This window comes from Danio rerio, chromosome 1, assembly GCF_052040795.2.
Source record: "Danio rerio strain M-AB ecotype USA chromosome 1, GRCz13ab, whole genome shotgun sequence".
NCBI classification, from domain to species: domain Eukaryota; kingdom Metazoa; phylum Chordata; class Actinopteri; order Cypriniformes; family Danionidae; genus Danio; species Danio rerio.
Window position 1 is genome coordinate 59,987,556 of NC_141021.1, and position 20,886 is coordinate 60,008,441.

Sequence of the window (20,886 nt, forward strand, 5' to 3'; positions counted from 1 at the left end):
TTTGACACATTATGTAATATATGTAATGAAATAACTCACTAAAGTTAGTTTTTAAGTATTTGTTTCTGCTTGGCCAATTTTAAAATAAATTCTCAGCGTTTAGCCTTATATAAATCAGAAATTTCATTCTTCATGGTTCTATACAATGTCAGAAATACTGTCACAAACAAATAACTTTCGACAAGAAACATTTTAATACACAATATTAAAACACATCAACATATGAGACATGCGTACACTGTAGTTATATACTTTAGAAATGCTGGGTTATTTACACCCAATTTTGGGTGAAATATGGACAAGTCCGATAATTCTTTTTCCCGAAAATAAATATACTGTTGTAACTTTATTGGTAAAGTCTAAAAGGGATACAGCTGCAGATACTCAATGCATCAATATAGCATACATTTTGTGACACTGTACAATAATAAATCATATTTTTACATTACAGTGAGAGTTATGTTTAGGGTTGTCATGGGGGCAGGTATTAATAAATTATAATATAATAGGTAATACATAATAATATCAACAATGCTTGGTTTAATTGCTGATTTTACATTACTGTGATTGTTGGGTTTAGGGTTGGGATAGGGGTAAACGTTAATAAAATATAATACATGGGTAATTTAATAAATAATATAAATAATTCTCCTAAACCTCCGGCTTCAGCTGTATCCCTTCTAGCAACAACCTTTACTCTGTAAATGCTGCAGCAGGTTTTGTCCATATTTTGACCGAGAGAGAGAGAAACTAAGGCACATGATGGCAAAATAACACTATTAATGAAGCAGTTCATGAAAATTTCCCACATCTTGGAAAACATTACAACGCAAGCTATTAACAGAAATCAGCAAAGCAAGTAAAAAAGTAGATGCTGTAATTTCCTTCTCTGACACACTGAACCACAGTCTACGAAGACACACTGATGTAAATAACCACAAAGAAATGCTTCTAGTCTGCAGTGTTGCTAAATCTGACCATAACTTGCTAAAGACAGTCAACAGCCAGGAGAAGTTGAGTGGACTGTTCCTGATGTGACTTGACATGGTTAATTCATTATAATCCTCTGCAGTAAATGTAATCAAGCTTCACTTTCAATCCAGTTTATGATCCCGGAGCTTTAATCAAGCTGTAAAGCGGTGCATTATTCACCACAGCACCAGATCTGTGGAGCAAAGATCAAATATTAATGACTATTTACAGAAACTAGAACCCAATCAGTATGTTTTTTCTTATGCAGCTGAAGTCAGAATTATTAGCCCCAATTTAAATATTTTTTTCTTTTTTAAATATTTTCCAAATAATATTTAACAGATTCAGGAAATGTTCACAGTATGTCTGATAATATTTTTTCTTCTGGAAAAAGTCTGTTTTGTTTTATTTCGACTAGAATAAAAGCAGTTTTAAATTTTTTAAACACCATTTTAAGATCAATATTATTAGCCCCTTTAAGCTATACATTTTTTGATAGTCTACAGAACAAACAATCGTTATACAATAACTTGCCTAATTACCCTAACCTGCCTAGTTAACCTAATTACCCTAGTTAAGCCTTTAAATGTCTTGAAGAATATCTTGTAAAATATTATTTACTGTCATCATGGCAAAGATATAATAAATCAGTTATTAGAGATGAGTTATTAAAACTATTATTTTTAGAAATGTGTTGAAGAAATCTCTCCGTTAAACAAAAAACTGAGGAAAAAATAAACAGGGGGGCTAATAATTCAGACTTAATATATATATATATATATATATATATATATATATATATATATATATATATATATATATATATATATATATATATATATATATACAACAGTTCTGTCTGGTTCTCAAATCTGATTGGCTGAAAGCCGTGCGATATTCTGCAATATCAGAACTCCTGCAGCCTCTTTACCCTTTTTGTATTACTCCGCTCACATACAGCCAGCAAAAAGCAGACACTACAGATCTAGAGTTTAAAAGATGCTTGCTCAGCTGTTTAACTGTCAGCTTAAGATTTGAATCCAATGCGGAAGAAAGTAGTTCCTCATACAAAAGGGTTTTCGAGACTCTCCATGTTTGATTTTGCTTTTATATACACAATTATGCCGTCAAACTGTTGTATAAACGCAATATATATAATATATAATATAATGCCATCGCACGCCTCCCACCAGTGCCGATATACAGCCATATCGCACTGCTACTCGTGTGATATTGCTCATATATATATAGATATATATATATATATATATATATATATATATATATAGTAAATTAATGGGCTTTTATTTAATTGGCATATTAGTAGGATTACATTAGTAATCAGAATGGTAAGTAAATGAATCAAACAGTGACTGAACACAAACCAATAAAACTAGGTTAACCAGGAATCATTTCTTAAATTATGATTGTTTCGTCTGATAAAATCACGTTTTGCTTCATGCAGCGTCTGAATAACTGTGAATGACAGAACTATAGTCATATTCATGTGCAATTTATTAGTGCAATTATAAGCAGTTGGTTTGTGTTATATGTTCTGTAAAGAAAATGTCAGATCAGCAGCATTATGTTGGCCCATGAAATCAGAAAAAGGATTTATCAGCCGAACTCTAAATGAAATACTTAGTGTAATTGTTTTATATCATGTAAGCCAGAGATTGTCAACTGGTGGACCTCAGGAATCCTGCAGGTGGGCCGCGAGATTAAAATCACAATATTGTACTATAATATATTGATTTCATTATCAGTATGTGATATTAAAATAATCAAAGCAATGCACTTTGTGTTCTGTGATTACTTCAAATTTGGTGCAAAAACAGCCTCATGATTGCATCTGCGACCCGTACACTTGCGTCTGTTCAGTCACACACTATGAGTGAAGTGAAAGTGTCTGTGTATTTTTGTGAACAATTTAATATATGCGCATATTTGTGCAAATTAAAGTCCTGCAAGTGTTTTATAATAAATGCACGCCCATACAGAAGGATCTAGCGAGGCTCAGTGGTGTTTATAGACGGTAAATATAATTAGCATATGAGCTTCAGATGCGCTCTGGTGGAGCTGTGCACTGTTCCTGTCAGTGATCTCCCAATAACATCCAGCTGCAATCCCAGATGCCATCTAATCAGCATCCACGAATGTGTTTTAGGTCGTTTAGTTTCTCACCTGAGAGCAGAATCAGGCTGGAGTTGCTGGTTTTCCAGTATAGTTGCATACTCGACCGTCTCAGGATCTGTGGGTTGAGGGGTTTGTCCTTCATCTGTTTTCTTGAGTGAAACGTTCACAAATGAATCATTTTCATAGACGTGTCTGCTTGGATCTTGAACCTGGGAAAGTCAGAAAACTAAATAATCTGCTTAAGCCAAACTCTGATGATGAATCCAGCATGATCAACATGAGAAATCAGATACTAAAATAGTTAAAGAACAACATAATGAAGCTGTAATTAAATCTTCTGACCTGAATCTCTCTGTCGTTTGACACTCCAGCCTTTTTTCTCTGCCTGCAGCACAGAGATGAACATGTAAACACACATCGACATTAAATGATGATTTAATGTAAGTTATTTACACCAGTGTTTCTCAACCACGTTCCTGGAGGACCACCAGCACTGCATGTTTTGGATGACTCCTTTGTCTGTCACATCCATTACGGGTCTTTCAGTCTCTGCTGATGAGCTGATGATCTGAATCAGGTGTGTTTGATTGAGACATGAAAATGTGCAGTGCTGGTGCTCCTCCAGGAAACTGGTTGAGAAACACTGACTTAAACCAAACAACTCACCTTAAGAGCAAGACGATGCAGATGAGAAGTAAAACTACACATACGACTGCGATCACAAACACTGCATACAGGGAGGAGGAATCCTGATGTACTGAAATGACAGAAATCAGACACGCTAGTTACAGAAATGGAGCAAACCAGCGTATTATTCTGCCAGAAATGACAAAGAATCTGAATGAAGATGCCACAGTGTTATGCAGTTGAATTAAGCGTGTCATTAATGTGGTATTACTTGAGTTTCAGTTCATTAACTAAATGTATTATTAACCTCTTACACAGTAATTTCAGTGACACTTTAATTTAAGTCACAATTCATGCTATTAACAAACCATTAACTAAGACCAGTAGCTCACTGATCAGCTGCTTATTGATAGTTTGTAAGGTGTGAAAGTGTTTTTGGGAAGGATTAGGGAAGCGTAAAACATACTTTAAAACTGAAAAAGAAATATTGCAGTGTTAGGCAGATGATAAGCCAGCACTTAATAACATGAATTGTGATTTAAACTAAAGTGTAAGTGTGATTTCTGAATGATTTAAGATGTTCAAATAATGAGAGAATCACCACCATCATCATCATCATCATCATCTTCCTTATCTTTATTCTCTTCACTGCTTTTATCATCATCACAGACAACTTCTGTAAAACAAAATTAACAATACACAAATGAGCAGAATTGACAAACTGAAGATGTTTGCTGATGGAACTTTAAGTGAGTGTAGGATGAAGAAGAAAGACAAAACTGCTGGGATTATGTTTTTACTTTATTAATAAAAACCCAATTGACACAAATTGAGAACACAGCATGCTGATTAATTGTCTGCTGTTCAGAATGATAAGGTTCTGTCTGCGTTCTGAATGATTTTGAGATATTGAGCTTTAAAGTTTCTGCATTCCATAGCAAACAGTATGTGTGTAACATTTGTTTTGTTAAATAAAAAAGTCTTAAAATGTAAACAACTTATAAAACACATCCCATAATGTAAATGAGCTGTCATTTAATAAGATTATGTCAATAATTCAATTTTGACAAAAATGTCAGATAGAACCTCATAATTCTATGGTGACAATATGTATATGATTTAATTTACATTAACATCACACTGTTATATTGCAGAAAGACACCAATGAAAGCACAACAGACACTCACTGTGAATCACGAGGAAGATGATCAGAGGAAGAAGAGCAATTCTGACTGACATCATCATCACCATGGAAACACCTACAACAATGACACAACAGGTTTATTATTGGTGCAAGGGCGTTGATTCGTGGTGGGGACATACATGCCTAGAGATGCATAGCGCAAATTGTTTACATAAATTAAGTACTTAATAATGTAAAAGAAACACTTAATAATACAAATAACAATTAATGAAGAGTGTTCTACGCCACAACAGTCAATTTACATGATTTCACTGCAATCTGGCTTTGAGTAGGTATGAATGTAGAGAAGTTTAGAGAGGTGTGTGACGCAATGTACAAGATTATTTCAGATTATTGTTTTTCATAATCGTAAACTGAATTTCCGTTAATTGCACAGCCTTGGTTAATAGTACTATAGTGGACTCAAAGCAAACTTGACTTTAACCCTTTGTGCACAAATCGGTTACTAAGGGTTGACGGAGCATTATTTCATTTTGAAGTAAATTATCAAATCCACTCCAGGCCTGTAGCCAGCCTGGTGAAAGAGGTGGTTCTTTTTTTCTGCAAAAGTGGACCTTTTTGCAGTTTTACGCCTCAGCTTCTGCTTAACTATGAGATTTAAACACTGCATTTTAGTGACATCTTAAGCAGTACTGTTTTTGCTGGATTGGCTAGTCAGATGTCATCATAACCACAATTTTTGAAGTACTAAAAATATTTCCTAAAAATTTGCAGTAAAGAAAAATTAAAACAAGACAACAAATAAATTACATCATATATCATCATAACATAGCAATCTGTTAACGTTTCCCTGCTGAAAAAAACAGCTTAAACCAGCCTAGGCTGGTTGTGCTGGTTTTAGCTGGTCGACCAGGCTGGTTTTAGAGGGGTTTTGGCCATTTCCAGGCTGGTTTCTAGCCATTCCCAGCCTGGTCTTAGCTAGACAGGCTGGAAGATGACAAGTTAAAACCAGCTTGACCAACCTAGCCAGGCTGGGAGCCCAGCCAAAACCAGCTATGTACAGCTTAAACTAGGCTGGTCAAGCTGGATTTAGCTGGTCATTTTCCAGCCTGACCTGGCTGAAATGGCTACCCCCCCCCCCCCCCCCCCCTAAAACCAGCCTGGTCAACCAGCTAAAACTAGCCAACCAGCCTAGGCTGGTTTGAGCTGGATTTTTCAGCAAGGTTTAAAGTAAAAAAAAAACTGTAGCCTACTGTCATTTATTAGACAAAATGCAAACTGGTCAGCACATTCAACTGTCCTCAGTCACAATTTGGCCATTTCAATAATAAAAATAAATAAATAAAAATCATAATAAAACAACAGTAATGAATTCTTCAGAGTTTTTCTAGCCTTTTTGGTAAAAAAAAAAAGTACGGTTGAAAATTCCTGGATATCAACAATAGACACAATATATTTAAATGAATTTAATATGGTCCGCTTCTGGTGCTTCACACCTTTTTATTGCTCATTTTTATTTCAGAAATAAGGTAAAGATTTAGAATAAAAGTTCCCTGTAAAATGTTTTCTCTGTTTAAAAGCAAAACAGTTGTGAAAGAAGACCTCTCCTACATCAGATTATATTCCCACCGAAGCAACAGCCGACAGAGGACTCCGTTTGGTCTTAAAGCCTTTTTTGATGGATTATTTCATTATTTGTGATGTCACAGCAGTCAAAATAGCAGGACAAATGAGCTCATGTATGGGACAAATTCTTGACCTTTGTCAGTGAGGGGTGGTCTTCTGAACCACCCGAACCCCCCCTGGCTACAGGCCTGCACTCACTGGAAGCATCTCAGTCCTCTCAAAGAGACTAGATAAAGATATAACTTGTTAACTAAAGACCAAGAAAGATATAATGGTTTTTAGATCGTTCAAAGTCCATTAAATTATTTGTAGGGATATTTCAGGAATTGGTGGATATTGGGACACGTCCCCTCTGCCCATGCCAATTCTACACCCTTGATTGTTAATTCTGAAATATTAATATAATATAAAATAAATGTAATTTAGTTCATTTTTATTATTAAAAACCCAGTATATTAAAGTTGATTTAAAGCAAAACAGGCTTCTTTTGAGAACATTAACACTGATAGTGTACGCTTGTTCATAAATAAATATATGAATAATCTGATCATTACCTACCGCACTGCAGGACCGCTCATCAACTGAACCAGAAGACAAATGAGGAAGATTTAGAGTCTGCCGGCCTCTTATAACCACAGCATCATTTCCTGTTTTCATATATACACTTTTAATTATAGTTTCTCTCTCTCATTCATTTTCCTCCAGCTTACTTCCTTTTCACAGTGGATGTCCTTCCAGCTGCAACCCAGTACTGGGAAACACCCATTCACAGACACACACACACTCATACACTACAGTTCATCAATTCCCCTATAGCGCATGTGTTTGGGAAACCGGAGCACCCGGAGGAAACCCACGCCAACACGGGGAGAACATGCAAACTCCACACAGAAACGCCAACTGACCCAGCCGGGACTCAAACCAGAGACCTTCTTGTTGTGAGGCGACAGTGCTGACCAATTTCAAAGCTGTTGACGCTTACTGTATTACATACAAGTAAATAAAACACACACTCTAAGCCTTAATATATAGATGTATATAAATGTCATCAGACATGCGAGGGCCTACACGAATCTGTCCCATATAGATTTCTGATATATGGAAATATATGATGTACAAGTTCATGTTTGGGTTGCAAATATATAAAATATGTGTCATATATGCGGCATATAGTTCAGAATATTACTAATATTTGTACATCTGCACATATTTGCAAATCCAATGGCTGAAAAAAAAATTATATATATATATATATATATATATATATATATATATATATATATATATATATATATATATTATCATATATGGTCATATGTCAGATTTCTGTGTGGAATTATTTACAGATTCTGTGTAATGCCCAATATGATGATGACGGCTGTATGCTTCCTGACATGAGTCATGCTGTATTTTAGGTGTCTGCATCATCTCCAGTGTTTAGAGTTGCATCACTTCAAGCTTTTATGCATGATCTTCTGATTTTACATGATTGTGTTTGATTTGTTTTAATAAATTAAGCTCCATTTCAGTAGTGACAAACTAAAATCAATACTTTGTGCAGTTATAATAGAATGAATTGTACTAAAATCTATAATTAAATATGAGCACATCATTGTCAGTGTCCAGAAACAGGAAGACGGCTGAGGTTTCACTTCTCACTTTTAACCAGCAGAGGCTTTAGGTGTGAGATTTGAGTCTGGCTGGCACAAACCTCCAGCCCACACGGCTATTACTAATATTTAAATTAGCCTAAAATGACATCACATCTACCATAATCAATGAAAAACATCAGACAAACAGGTGGTCTCAGGTAAACCTTTCTCACTTTGGCTGTTTAGACTAAAATCTGTAGCGATCTCTCTAGATCTGTTTGTTAATGATTCTGACAGAAAAAAAAGCATCGTAAATGCAAATGCCTCATTTTACTATGAACCCAGAGCTGAAAATAAATACTAATGGTGGCAGTCCAGATGAGTGTTTTAAAGGGGACCTATTGTGAAAAAAATCCCTTTTATAAGGGGTTTAAACACAGTTGTGTGCAGTGTGTGAATATCTCCAGCCTCTAATGGTAAACAAATAAATTGTATTTGGTCTAATCAGATCTATGTCAATCTATTTTATTATTATATTTTATAAAAGCTGCTTAAATGCCCTTAATTTAACTATAAACCCTGGCTTAAAATAATCTGTGAAACCGTGTCTATATGTTTAGAACAACAAACTACTGTAGGCTACTACTCTACATCGTTTTCAATATTATCAAAGAAGTCTTCTGTGATAGTTTATATCACATTGTTTATGTGTTTGTTTTATTCAGCAGGGGAGTAAAGCACATATCTTTACATTGTACTGAGCTAATGTCCACAGAAGTAGCCTATAGCCTACAGTACATGAGTCATGTTTGACCCTGTGGAGACTTCTTTTGCTCATAAATCACAGATAATGAAGTATTTTGAAAATGTACAAATGCAGATTGTTTCTTGTGAGTGTTGGGTTTAGGGAACGAGAGAGGGAATATATAGTGGAAACACCACCAATGACCGAAAACTGGAGAAAAGCTGAGAGAACAGACTAACAGCGCGCCCTAGTGGACAACTTGGGTAATGATCATCACTGTGGTGTCTTATTTTTATCCATCCCGATCTGGGACAAGACATATAACGCCTGGCCTGTTAATACTACATAAAAATGTTACCAAAGTGCTTTAATAGCGATAACTAAAAACAATATTTGAAATATTTCCCCTAACTTGGCATCAGGGATAAAGATAAAATACATGGCTAGCGTTTTTTTTTTCTTTTATATTATCTTCCTTTGTGGTAAACTTTAAAATAAATAAACTAAATCTTGATTACATCTAAAACAAAATCAGAACTAGTGAATTTATGTTCATAATGTTCATCATAATGTAAACTATTTCTCTAAAGCGCGCGATTGATCCGTTACTGCACATGCGCAGTCGAGTTTCTCCGCCTCAGGTAGCGGCGTCGCGCGACCACAATACACAGGCAGAAATGTTTAGTGAACAAATGATCTCCAGTGTTCTACAGGTTTACTACATGAAACACGAGGAGCGTCTCAACATGGCGTCATCGACGTTGATGAGGTAAACTGTAGGTTACTGCCGAGATTATCAAGGTATTTATAGGACAAAGCGATTTACAAATCCAGCAAAAAATTCACTGTCACTGTGATTCTGATGTAATGATCCTCTTCTACAGGGTATTGACGAGCTCTTACATTTCATAAACAACATTTTAGGTCTTAAAACGGTCTTAAATTCAGTTAAATATTGTTTTGTAGGTCTTTAATCATTTTAAACGGATCCTAAATGTGTTCATGTGAAGCTACCAATCGGTCAAACACACATCCAATCACCAACAATACATCTCAATAAACTTCAATCAGCAAAACTATATTCATAACTAATATTATTAATCTTTTGGGCGCCCATTTAGTTTTTAAGTTGATGACGTAAGCATGCATTAAAAAAAATGTATGTAGGCTATGGTCTGTTTTGACACATTATTTAATATATGTGGCTAAGAAATAACTCTAAAGCTAGTTTTTTAAGTAAATTTTTGTTTCTGCTGGCCCATTTTCTTTTAAATCCTCAGCGTTTAGCCTTATATGAATCAGAAATTTAATTCTTCATGGTCTCAGAAAGCTCCTAAATTTGACTTTGTGAAACCTGCAGAAACCCTGTTTCTAATGTCAGACATAAATAACAAGAATGTTTAACAATAAATGTTTTATTGCACAATCTTAAAACACATCAACATATGAGACATGAGTACACTGTATTTATATACTCTAGAAATGCTGGGTTATTTACACACAATTTTGGGTGAAACATGGACAAATCCAATAATGGCTCAATTTAAAAAAATAAATAAATTAGGGCATAGACCCAACTTTGCTGGTAAAGTCTAGAAGGGATACAGCTGCAGATACTCACATCAATATAGCATACATTTTGTGACACTACAATAATTAATTATATTTTTACATTACTATGAGAGTTATGTTTAGGGTTAACATGGGGCAGGTGTAATAATATATAATATAATTCATTCATTTTCTTTTCAGCTTAGTCCCTTCATTAAATTGGGGTCGCCACAGCGGAATGAACTGCCAACTTATCCAGCTTAGGGGAGAGCGGGAGACAAAGTAACACTTTTTGGTTTTGGTCAAATAATAAACAAAGTAATGGGGTTAGACAAACCAACACAATCTCACGGCAATTCGTGACTTTTTCATTTAGTGGCTAATTCGTATGAATTCGTACGATCTAATTCGTACAATTTAGTACGATTTGCTTATCCCCCAATGACGGTTGGGGTTAGGGGTGGGGTTAGGTGCCACGCCTCCTTTTTAAAATCGTACCATTTCGTACGACTGAACTCGTACGAATTCATACGAATTAGCCACTAAACTGGCAAAACGTAAAATATATACGTTTTCTCGTGAGATCAGGCTGGACAAACCATATTTTTTTACCAACAAAACACAAGCCTCTCCTACAAATGAGCACTGGAATTATGATCACCGGACCTGTGGTTTCTGTGCAGTATTGCCAAAAGTGCCAGGAGTAAAAATGTTACAATTTACCCCACCTGCGGGGCAAGTTGTACCAGACAGAGAGTTAGTTGTAACACATGCTTTTAAAGGCAGATTTCACACACTTAATTTAATTTCTGTTTACTTTAAATATAGCTATATTTCCTGAGGAATTTGTTAATTTTTTAATTCTACATAGCACAATATGTTTATGTATTTATTTGTTTATTGGATAAACACATTTGAATCTGTTTGCATTATTATCCATTATTATACACTGCATTCATTTGCATTATTAGCTATAAAATACTTATTTTCTGTTTTAAAAGTTTCCAATATTACACTCAAAATTCAAAAAAATATTGTGTTAGTTTAGTTGGTGTGCAACAGTGTGTGGCTTAATTGTAACACCCTGTTACAGCTAAACCCGCTGTGTCGTGGTTTCCTCAAAACTGGCTCTCAGTCACTGTTTCTTACATCTTTCATAATGGTTTCATCTTTTAGCCTAGAAGACGGTGATCGCAACAGTATAAGATTTTATCTACATACTTTTACAGATTTAAAAAAAAAAAAAAAATATTGAGTATAATAAAAGATACTGCAAAAATGGTTTCTCCTGTGTTTCTTATCCAAAATTAAACTTTTTCAATAATTGGTAGGACGACGTCTGCTGTCACTGTGGTGAAAACCTCTGAAGCATGCTATGGTTAATACTGTGTTACATTTAACACCGCGTTACATTGTGCCTCGCACTCCCCTATGTTTCTCTTCAACCGCAACCCATCACTGGGAAATACAATATATATTATATACAAAATGTATATATAATAAATCAACAATGCTTGGTATAATTGCTGTTTTTACATTAATGTGATGGTTGGGTTTAGGGTTGGGATAGGGGTAGACATTAATAAAATATAATAAATGGGTAATTTAATAAATTATATAAATAATTCTCCTAAACCTCCGGCTTCAGCTGTATCCCTTCTAGCTGCAACCTTTACTCTGTAAATGCTGCAGCAGGTTTTGTCCATATTTTGACAGAAAGAGAGAAACTAAGGCACATGATTGCGAAATAACACTATTATTGCAGCAGTTCATGAAAATTTTACAAATCTTTAAAACATTACAAAGCAAGCTATTAACAGAAATCAGCAAAGCAAGTAAAAAAGTAGATGCTGTAATTTCCTTCTCTGACACACTGAACCACAGTCTACTGAAGACACACTGATGTAAATAACCACAAAGAAATGCTTCTAGTCTGCAGTGTTGCTAAATCTGACCAAAAAGACTGTCAGCAGTGAGGAGAAGTTAATAACGTTGAGTGGACTGTTCCTGATGTGACTTGACATGGTAATTAATTATAATAATCTAACTCAAAGCTGCTGTAAATGTCATAAAGCTTCACTTTCAATCCACTTTATGATCCCGGAGCTTTGATCATGCTGCATTATTCACCACAGCACCAGATCTGTGGAGCAAAGATCAAATAATAATGACTATTTAAAGACAAATAAAACCAGAGTGTTAAGGGTTTTTTGGGCAGATGCTGATATCCGGGATTAAAAAATCCCGATAACAATATATCGGCCGATATTTCTTTATATGCATTTTATAGTACAGTAAAAGTACCCTTTAAGAGCACACTATATAGAATACAGTGTAAACATAAACACATTTTTGCATTGTATTTTCAAATGTAAAAAATCTGAAATGAAGAAATAATAATAACGAAAAATAAACTGATATTTAGTAAAGTTGAATAACAACTTCATGGGCTTAATGGTATTCAATAGGCATCTTTATTGGATCACTTTAGTAATCAGAATGGTAATTAAACGAAACCACGAATCTTAAACAATTTAACTACTTATTTAAAAATGTTATATGTTGTAAATATTAATGACCATTTAATTACCCGCTTCAAGCTCACCCGGACAAAAACCAGCAGACTGAGGAACAGCTTTTTCCCCAGAACTGTCTCCCTCCTGAACTCTGCCCTTCACTGACTCTTTTGTCCCCCTAATACACCCCCCACTCTCCTCTAACTTAGGCCGTACTCACACTATGTACAGTTGCCTCTAACCGGGCCAAAGCATGCTTGTCCCCCCTCCCGTCTCCCCTGACAGCCCGCACTCACACTACAATCGGGCCTGGGCACGCTTACGTCACCAATGGTGCGCTGTTCAGTGAGCGCTCTCGCTCAGCACAGTGGAGATTTCTCTAGTTATATCGTTTCAGTCGTTTGTTATGCAGTGACATGCAGTCAAATATTTCGCCAAACAGTCCTAAGGGATGCGGTGACGCGCAGTCAGATATTTCGCCGAACAGATCCGCCACTTTTGGCGCTCATAATCGTAAAGCCCTCGTGCTGCAGGAATGAGGAGGTCTGCTGAAGGTGCAGCTGTCGTGCAGAGAGGAGTTTGCGTCTTTAATAAACTACGGCAGTTTGCGTTTACTGAACAGTAAGAATGATTAATAAATCCATATGAAACAGCGCCTTAAAAGTCACGTCTCGCCTTCAGTTTCGGGCATTAGCGTGTTTTGCACTCACACTACAAGCGTACCGCACCAAAGCCCAAGGAAATTTTCACAATATGTCTGATAATATTTTTTTCTTCTGGAGAAAGTCTTATTTGTTTTATTTCAGCTAGAATAAAAGCAGTTTTTAATTTTTTAAACACCATTTTAAGGTCAATATTATTCGCCTCTTTAAGCTATTTTTTTTTCGATAGTCTACAGAACAAACCATCATTATACAATAACTTACCTAATTACCCTAACCTGCCTATTTACCCTAATTAACCTAGTGAAGCTGTATAGAAGTGTCTTGAAAAATATCTACTCTAATATTATTTACTGTCATCATGGCAAAGATAAAATAAATCAGCTATTAGAGATGAGTTATTAAAACTATTATGATTAGAAATGTGTTGAAAAAAATCTGCTCTCTGTTAAAGAAATTATAAACAGGGGGGCTAATAATTCTGACTTCAACTGTATATATATATATATATATATATATATATATTAGTAAATGAATGGGCTTTTATTTAACAGGCATATTAATAGGATTACATTAGTAATCAGAATGGTAAGTAAATGAATCAAACAGTGACTGAACACAAACCAATAAAACTAGGTTAACCAGGAATCATCGCATTTCTTAAATTATGATTGTTTCGTCAGATAAAATCACATTTTGCTTCATGCAGCGTCTGAATAACTGTGAATGACTGAACTATAGTCATATTCATGTGCAATTTATTAGTGCAATTTCAAGCAGTTGGTTTGTGTTATATGTTCTGTAAAATACATTTGAAGAAAATGTCAGATCAGCAGCATTATGTTGGCCCATGAAATCAGAAAAAGGATTTATCAGCCAAACTCTAAATGAAATACTTAGTGTAAATGTTTTATATCATGTAAGCCAGAGATTGTCAACTGGTGGACCTCAGCAATCCTGCAGGTGGGCCGCGAGATTAAAATCACAATATTGTACTATAATATATTGATTTCAGTATCAGTATGTGATTTTAAAATAATCAAAGCAATGCACTTTGTGTTCTGTGATTACTTCAAATTTGGTGCAAAAACAGCCTCATGATTGCATCTGCGACCCGTACACTTGCGTCTGTTCAGTCACACACTATGAGTGAAGTGAAAGTGTCTCTGTGTATTTTTGTGAACAATTTAATATATGCGCATATTTGTGCAAATTAAAGTCCTGCAAGTGTTTTATAACAAATGCACGCCCATACAGGAGGATCTAGCGAGGCTCAGTGGTGTTTATAGACTGTAAAATTTATTAGCATATGAGCTTCAGATGCGCTCTGGTGGAGCTGTGCACTGTTCCTGTCAGCGATCTCCCAATAACATCCAGCTGCAATCCCAGATGCCATCACATTTTTGTGCAGACAAACATTTTGGAGGAAATGTCAGACAGGTGGGCTTTCAAAAGGTGGGCGCCAGAGTGAAAACAGTTAAGAAACTCTAATCTAAGCGAATGTGCTTTAGGTCGTTTAGTTTCTCACCTGAGAGCAGAATCAGGCTGGAGATGCTGGTTTTAATGTACGGTTATGTACTCGACCGTCTCAGGATCTGTGGGTTGAGGAGTTTGTCCGACATATGTTTTCTTGGGTGAAACGTTCACAAAAGAATCATTTTCATAGATGTGTCTGCCAGGATCTTGAACCTGGGAAAACAAGTCAGAATGGAAACTGTAAAACTAAATATTCTGCTTAAGCCAAACGCTGATGATGAATCCAGCATGCTCAACATGAGAAATCAGAAACTAAAACAATAAAAGAACAACATAATGAAGCTGTTTATGAATCTTCTGACCTGATTCTGTCTGTTGTTTAAAACTCCAGCCTTTTTTCTCTGCCTGCAGCACAGAGATGAACATGTAAACACACATCAATATTAAATGATGGCCGCCGAGTGAAATGACTGGCCCTAAAGGGACTTTGCTAGCAGTGTTGCAAACCATTTTCAATGAAAAGTGGCTAAAGCCTGCCCGAAAAGTAGCTAAATGTTGCCAGAGGACGTTCAGCACTAATTTACATATCAGTGACGTCATCACGTAGTATCTGACAAGCGTAACCCCGTCATGTCTCTACTCTCTGAGGCGCCGCGTATTTTATTAAAACATTACATCCAGATACACAATAAATAGGTTATTAACATATTACTTGGCGTGACAATGTCATTGTGTAATCGCAACTCAATACTACATCTTTATGTATTTTACAAAATAATTAATGCTTTCTCAAATGGACTGGCCATCTCAGCAAAAACATTATTTCAAATATGCCCATTTAGATTTGTATGAAAAATAGAGTTATAGCACTATTGGATCTAACTGCTACCTAAATTACCAACAATTACACGTGCTAACAAATATCAGTAAATGAACAGTTATGAAAAACAATCTGAGCTAGCGATTTACTTTACTGAGTGAAGCCTGCAGCCTCTGCTCTTTTGAGTCTTATTTATTATTTTTTTTAATTGCTAATAGTAGCCAAATTAATGTTAAATATTGCTAAATTTGTTGCTATGTGTGGTTTGAAAAAAAAAGTTGCTAGGGTAGTTTGAAAAATTGCTAAATCTAGCAACAAAATTGCTAAATTGGCAACACTGTTTGCTAGTATTTCACTATACACTGTAAACGATTTCTTGTTAAATCAACAGTAAGTTACTGGCAACAATTATCCAGTAGCTGCTGTATTTCATAAAACAGTAACATTACTGTAATACTAATTACATTAGTATTACATTTACTGTAAAATGTAATACATCATTTTACTGTTGTTGATTTTTACTGTAACACTAATTACAGTAGTGGTGCACATACTGCAAAACTGAAAACAGTATTTTATTGTACATTTTTACCATGAAGAACTACGGTATTTTAATGTTACTTTCATTATTACTGTATAGTATTTTACAGTTATTAAATGTTATTTTATTTTATTTAATAGTGCTACTTTATAATGGGTAAAAATGTTCAAAAATTGCACAAGTGTTATTTTAACTGTTCAAGACGTACAAGAAAAATAAAGAAACTGAAACTTTAACTTCACAATAAAGGTTTATTGTGTAAACCATGCTGAAACAGTAGCAATAATTCAATATAACAGAGCAACAGAACACTAATGAACAATTGATCATTAAAACCAGTCAACAATTAATGCATCAAAAATTATTACAATTTTAAAAAATGTGAGAATACTGCTACAAGACAGGAAATGATGAAGGCCAAATGATGTGGAAAGGGACAGTGAAAAAGGGCAGCAACATGATGATGATCCTGCAAAAATGACAAGCAAAATCAATCACTGAAGTAAAAACTAATCATCCCTCAAACCATTTAATTCATTTAGAAACGAAACACTGCACTGCTGTTTAAATATATATATATATATATATATATAGTTTGATATATATATATATCAGTCATATAAAACAGTTTTTTAATTGTTTTTGTTGGTGAAATACAGTTTGTTGTCAATTCACAATTACACTAACGTTAATGGGGAAAAGATCAGCGGGCATTGTTCTTGAAGATCGCTAGTCAGGTGTCCACACAGGTGTGTAAAAAATAAAGTCTCATCTTAACTTAATGTCTGACTCTGTATAGCTTGAATATCTGATTCCAGATATTATATTTAAAAATAATGCTAATGATGAGTTACTGATATATGGTTTGCATAAAACAAAGTAATCACTAAGCATTCATTTTTGGCAAAATCTGCAGAGAGGCTCAGCGACACGAGGAAATGTGTTAAAGTTGAGTAGAGAACTAAAGAGCAGTCTAGCCTACTTCATGAAATGTTTGTGGTAATATTCTGCTGTCAATTCACATTACTGTATTTCAATATGCAGCAGTGATGGCATGTCAGCGAGACAAATAAACATTTTATCGAGTCATTTCATACAATTTATTTATTTATTTATTTTTTATAAAAAAAAGTATACGAAAAAAAGTATATTTTTTTATACGAACACCTCTCCAGTGACATTTCCTCAAACTAAATCATCATAACGTTACTGTGCACAGCATCAGTAAAACGTTTAGAATAATTTAAATACTTAATTTTTTAAAACAGTCACTGCTGATTACAAACTAACATTAAAGCTAAGCTTACAGAAATCCTGTATGCATGACAATATAAAGATGTATTACTCACTGATGTCAAAGCACTTCCAGGTCATCAGAGATGTAGACAGGACAGAATGTGTGCTATCAAATGAGCTCTTGTGCAGCCTTTGTTGGACATCCAGGTAGTATGTTCACCCACACTGTAAGAAGCAAAAACAGAAACAATTTATTAAAATGTGAGGGATAGTAAACATGTTTGGTCTACAGAGAGAAGAAAATGTTTACTTTAAGCATTGATCCTAATGAATCTATTTCTGAACTACATTTAACCTTATCACAGAAACAGCATTTTTGAGCTTTTAGACCAGGGGTGCTCAACCTTGTTTGCTTTAAATTAGAATTAAAACAATAAATCTCTATGTCAAATAAAATACTTCAGATCTAAATAAAGCAGGTGTTTTTACCTAAAGGTTCCTTCCCTCCAGTTAGTTTGGCTGCAAATCCCTCCACATCTGTGCTTTATTCGGTTCTTGACTTAAGAGTAACTGGTGTCACATTCCAGGTTCATCACAATCTGAGCTAGAAGGACAATATGACAAAAGACAAGACACATATAAATAAAAGTCTCAGAATAAAATATTTAAAGGAATAGTTTACTATTTTGCCACTATTTACTCCACGTGTTTTAAACTAGTTTGAATTTCTGTTAAACACTAAAGCAGATATTTTTAAGAATGTTAGTAACCAGTAACTGTTGACATCCATATTTGAACCAAATTTCTTTAAAAAATAGGAGTTTGTGTTCAACGGAACAAAATAAATATTTAACTATTTTGAAACAAGTGGAGAATGCCAAAGATGCTATTATTTTCATTTTTGGGTGAACTGTCCCTTCTGTGAACAAGCAGAATCCATTTTCCCACTATGAAACGATAGCTTCAACATGCAATCCATGTTAAGACAAAAATGAATAGCATAAAATAACATATTGAACTAAACTTACAGTTTCCAGGCTGTTTGAAAAACAAACAAACACATATGCCCAGTAAAATTGCTAATAAACACAAAGACAACAGTTATAGAAAAAAATGTTTGTCTAATATTTACTCAGCACTTGGTAGGCAAATAGCATAGCCGTGGCTGTTTTAACACCAGATTTTTTTTATCTTAGGAACTGCTGGAAGAAGAAAAAGTGGTTGTACATGAAACTCCTCACAACAAATCTGTGAACAACTTGACATTTAAAAATCTAATCAAAATGAGGAAGACATCAACATTACCTTGAATAATCAAGTGAGGAGTGATTGGTAGCATCAGTTTTTCAACATCAATTACGTAGCTGAAAAACAGATAAATATAATAAGAGTAAAATAAGACTTAACATTAATTAATCTAAATCTATGGTACAACCATACCAATCTGTATGGGGTTAAAACACATTTGTACACAAATCATTCCCTGACCCCATCAATTTCTCTTAGAATAGGACGGATATATTTATATATATATATATATATATATATATATATATATATATATATATATATATATATATATATATATATATATATATATATATAGTGATAATGACTTTGGCTTATATCTGTGTACTCAGAACGTACACTCACCTCAGGTACACCTGAACACCAAAAATTAAAAGTACAATTAATGACACACTATACATCAAGCTCATTAACACTATTGAGAAATAGACAATTAATATGTATTTTGTTAATATTAACTTTAGCTTAAAATAATTCAACTGCATTTAATTTTCAGCTCCATTTAATAAAACAGTTAAGACTCATTTCATTATGAGTTTAGTTTAAATAACTAACTTACAGTTGAAAAATTTTACCATAATGATAGCTTAGTCATAATGACTATGTGAAGACCAGAGCTTACCTTAACGGTAAACGTTTAACTTTTCATGGTGACTTCGTCTTCATCTCAGTGTTGTGCTGAAATAGAGAATTCATTAATGCAGTTACAATAAGTTAAAGTTATGTTTTTCAGGTAACTTAGCGTATGGTCAAAAACTCACTAAAGATAAACTCACTGTATCTAATACCACGCAAACACTACAATGACCGCCTGGCGTCTGTTATTTCTTGTTTAAAATAACGTTACCATTTGTTAACGGACAGCGTGACAAAACATAAGAACCTAACGTTACAACTAATGTCACTTGGTTAATTGTTTTAAATTACACACTCAATACACAGAAATATATACAAAACAATCCTTCAACGGACAGAATTTGACTTTAAAACACTTACCGAGGATGAATTCGCTGGATGAAGGACGACAGGTGAATTTCAAATTAGGAGAGCCGTTGCCTGCAGGTCGAGTCGTGTCCGTTCGGTTCTATGAATCGGCTCCTTAGTGAACAGTAAAAATTTGAATCCGCCTAAAACCGATTCCTTTCTGTATATGATTCATTACTATTTCGTAATACTGCTTGGCCACACGCATTTATACACTAATTATACACTAATTGCATATTGCTGAATGTGCTTGTGAACACGTGTGATCAAATAATTCCCGAGCAAACGGTTCAATACGATTCAGAGTCGCTCGAGTGCTGAACCGAACCAGTGCAAACGTGATATTGATTACAATATAGTAACATTGTTTTTTATTCACTTTACCAGCGAAATTATTACATATATCTGACGTTGACAATAAGAATAAAATTCGTTTGAAGTGTTTTGAGAATTAATATTTTTTTTCTCCCAGAATTCATTTCACATCAACAAGCAAATGGTAATGGCGGATGAGAAAGCCCAGCTAATATTATAAATATTGCGTTTAATATGTCACGAAATTAAATTTTAACAGTGTTTCATGCGAGAATGTAGTTCTTACAAACTCAAATCTGTGGTTTATTTATAGATATCATGTGTAAATTTTAAGCGTGCTTTGCCGATAGCGGAGAGTCTGACCTCCAGGGTGTCCATCATCACTCATGTATCCGGCGAAACGAGGTTATAATCGGCTAGACATGTAAGACTTGCCCCGGTCTTAGATGGCTCTATAATGAATGTGTTATGAAATTTAGTTTTAACCGTTTTTCATGCGGGAATGTAGTTGTTTTAAACTCAAGTCTGTGGTTTATTTATAGAGATGGTGGGTATTTTAAAATATTGTTTTGAAAATGCGGAGATGTGACCTCCATGGTGATGACGGGTGCCCAATCCTCATGAATCCGTCTAAA

General features: G+C 34.6%; 1 protein-coding gene and 2 long non-coding RNA genes across 3 annotated transcripts in view; 1 reads left to right on the forward strand and 2 right to left on the reverse strand.

Moving 5' to 3' along the window:
- LOC141375215 (uncharacterized) overlaps positions 1–5,465 on the forward strand; it is a 45,031-nt gene extending 39,566 nt beyond the window's left edge. Inside the window, exon 4 of the long non-coding RNA XR_015477241.1 lies at positions 4,890–5,465. This is a non-coding gene — a long non-coding RNA (uncharacterized LOC141375215). The remainder of the gene's footprint in view (positions 1–4,889) is intronic.
- On the reverse strand, positions 176–7,166 carry LOC147837577 (uncharacterized). The gene is made up of 7 exons (XM_087238337.1): positions 7,064–7,166; positions 4,923–4,994; positions 4,340–4,411; positions 3,775–3,865; positions 3,451–3,493; positions 3,157–3,317; positions 176–1,165 (listed from the first exon to the last, which is right to left on the reverse strand). The coding sequence occupies exons 2-7, from the start codon at positions 4,984–4,986 to the stop codon at positions 1,105–1,107; spliced, it is 492 nt and encodes a 163-aa protein (XP_087094463.1). The 5' UTR covers positions 4,987–4,994; positions 7,064–7,166; the 3' UTR covers positions 176–1,104.
- Positions 7,167–16,645: 9,479 nt separating this feature from the next.
- On the reverse strand, positions 16,646–18,269 carry LOC147847082 (uncharacterized). Its single transcript, XR_015477225.1, has 3 exons — positions 18,134–18,269; positions 17,758–17,869; positions 16,646–16,877 (listed from the first exon to the last, which is right to left on the reverse strand). It is a non-coding gene; the product is annotated as an uncharacterized LOC147847082 (long non-coding RNA).
- Between the last annotated feature and the right edge of the window lie 2,617 nt (positions 18,270–20,886).

What these genes read in the sequence shown, in the direction of transcription:
- LOC147837577 (XM_087238337.1), bottom strand. Translation starts at nt 4,986, where the DNA reads ATGGTGATGATGATGTCAGTCAGAATTGCTCTTCTTCCTCTGATCATC. An exon ending in TGCATCGTCTTGCTCTTAAG is followed by an intron (nt 3,494 to 3,774) that starts GTGAGTTGTTTG and finishes TCTGTGCTGCAG; the next exon opens with GCAGAGAAAAAAGGCTGGAG. An exon ending in CAGCCTGATTCTGCTCTCAG is followed by an intron (nt 1,166 to 3,156) that starts GTGAGAAACTAA and finishes TTTGCTCCACAG; the next exon opens with ATCTGGTGCTGTGGTGAATA.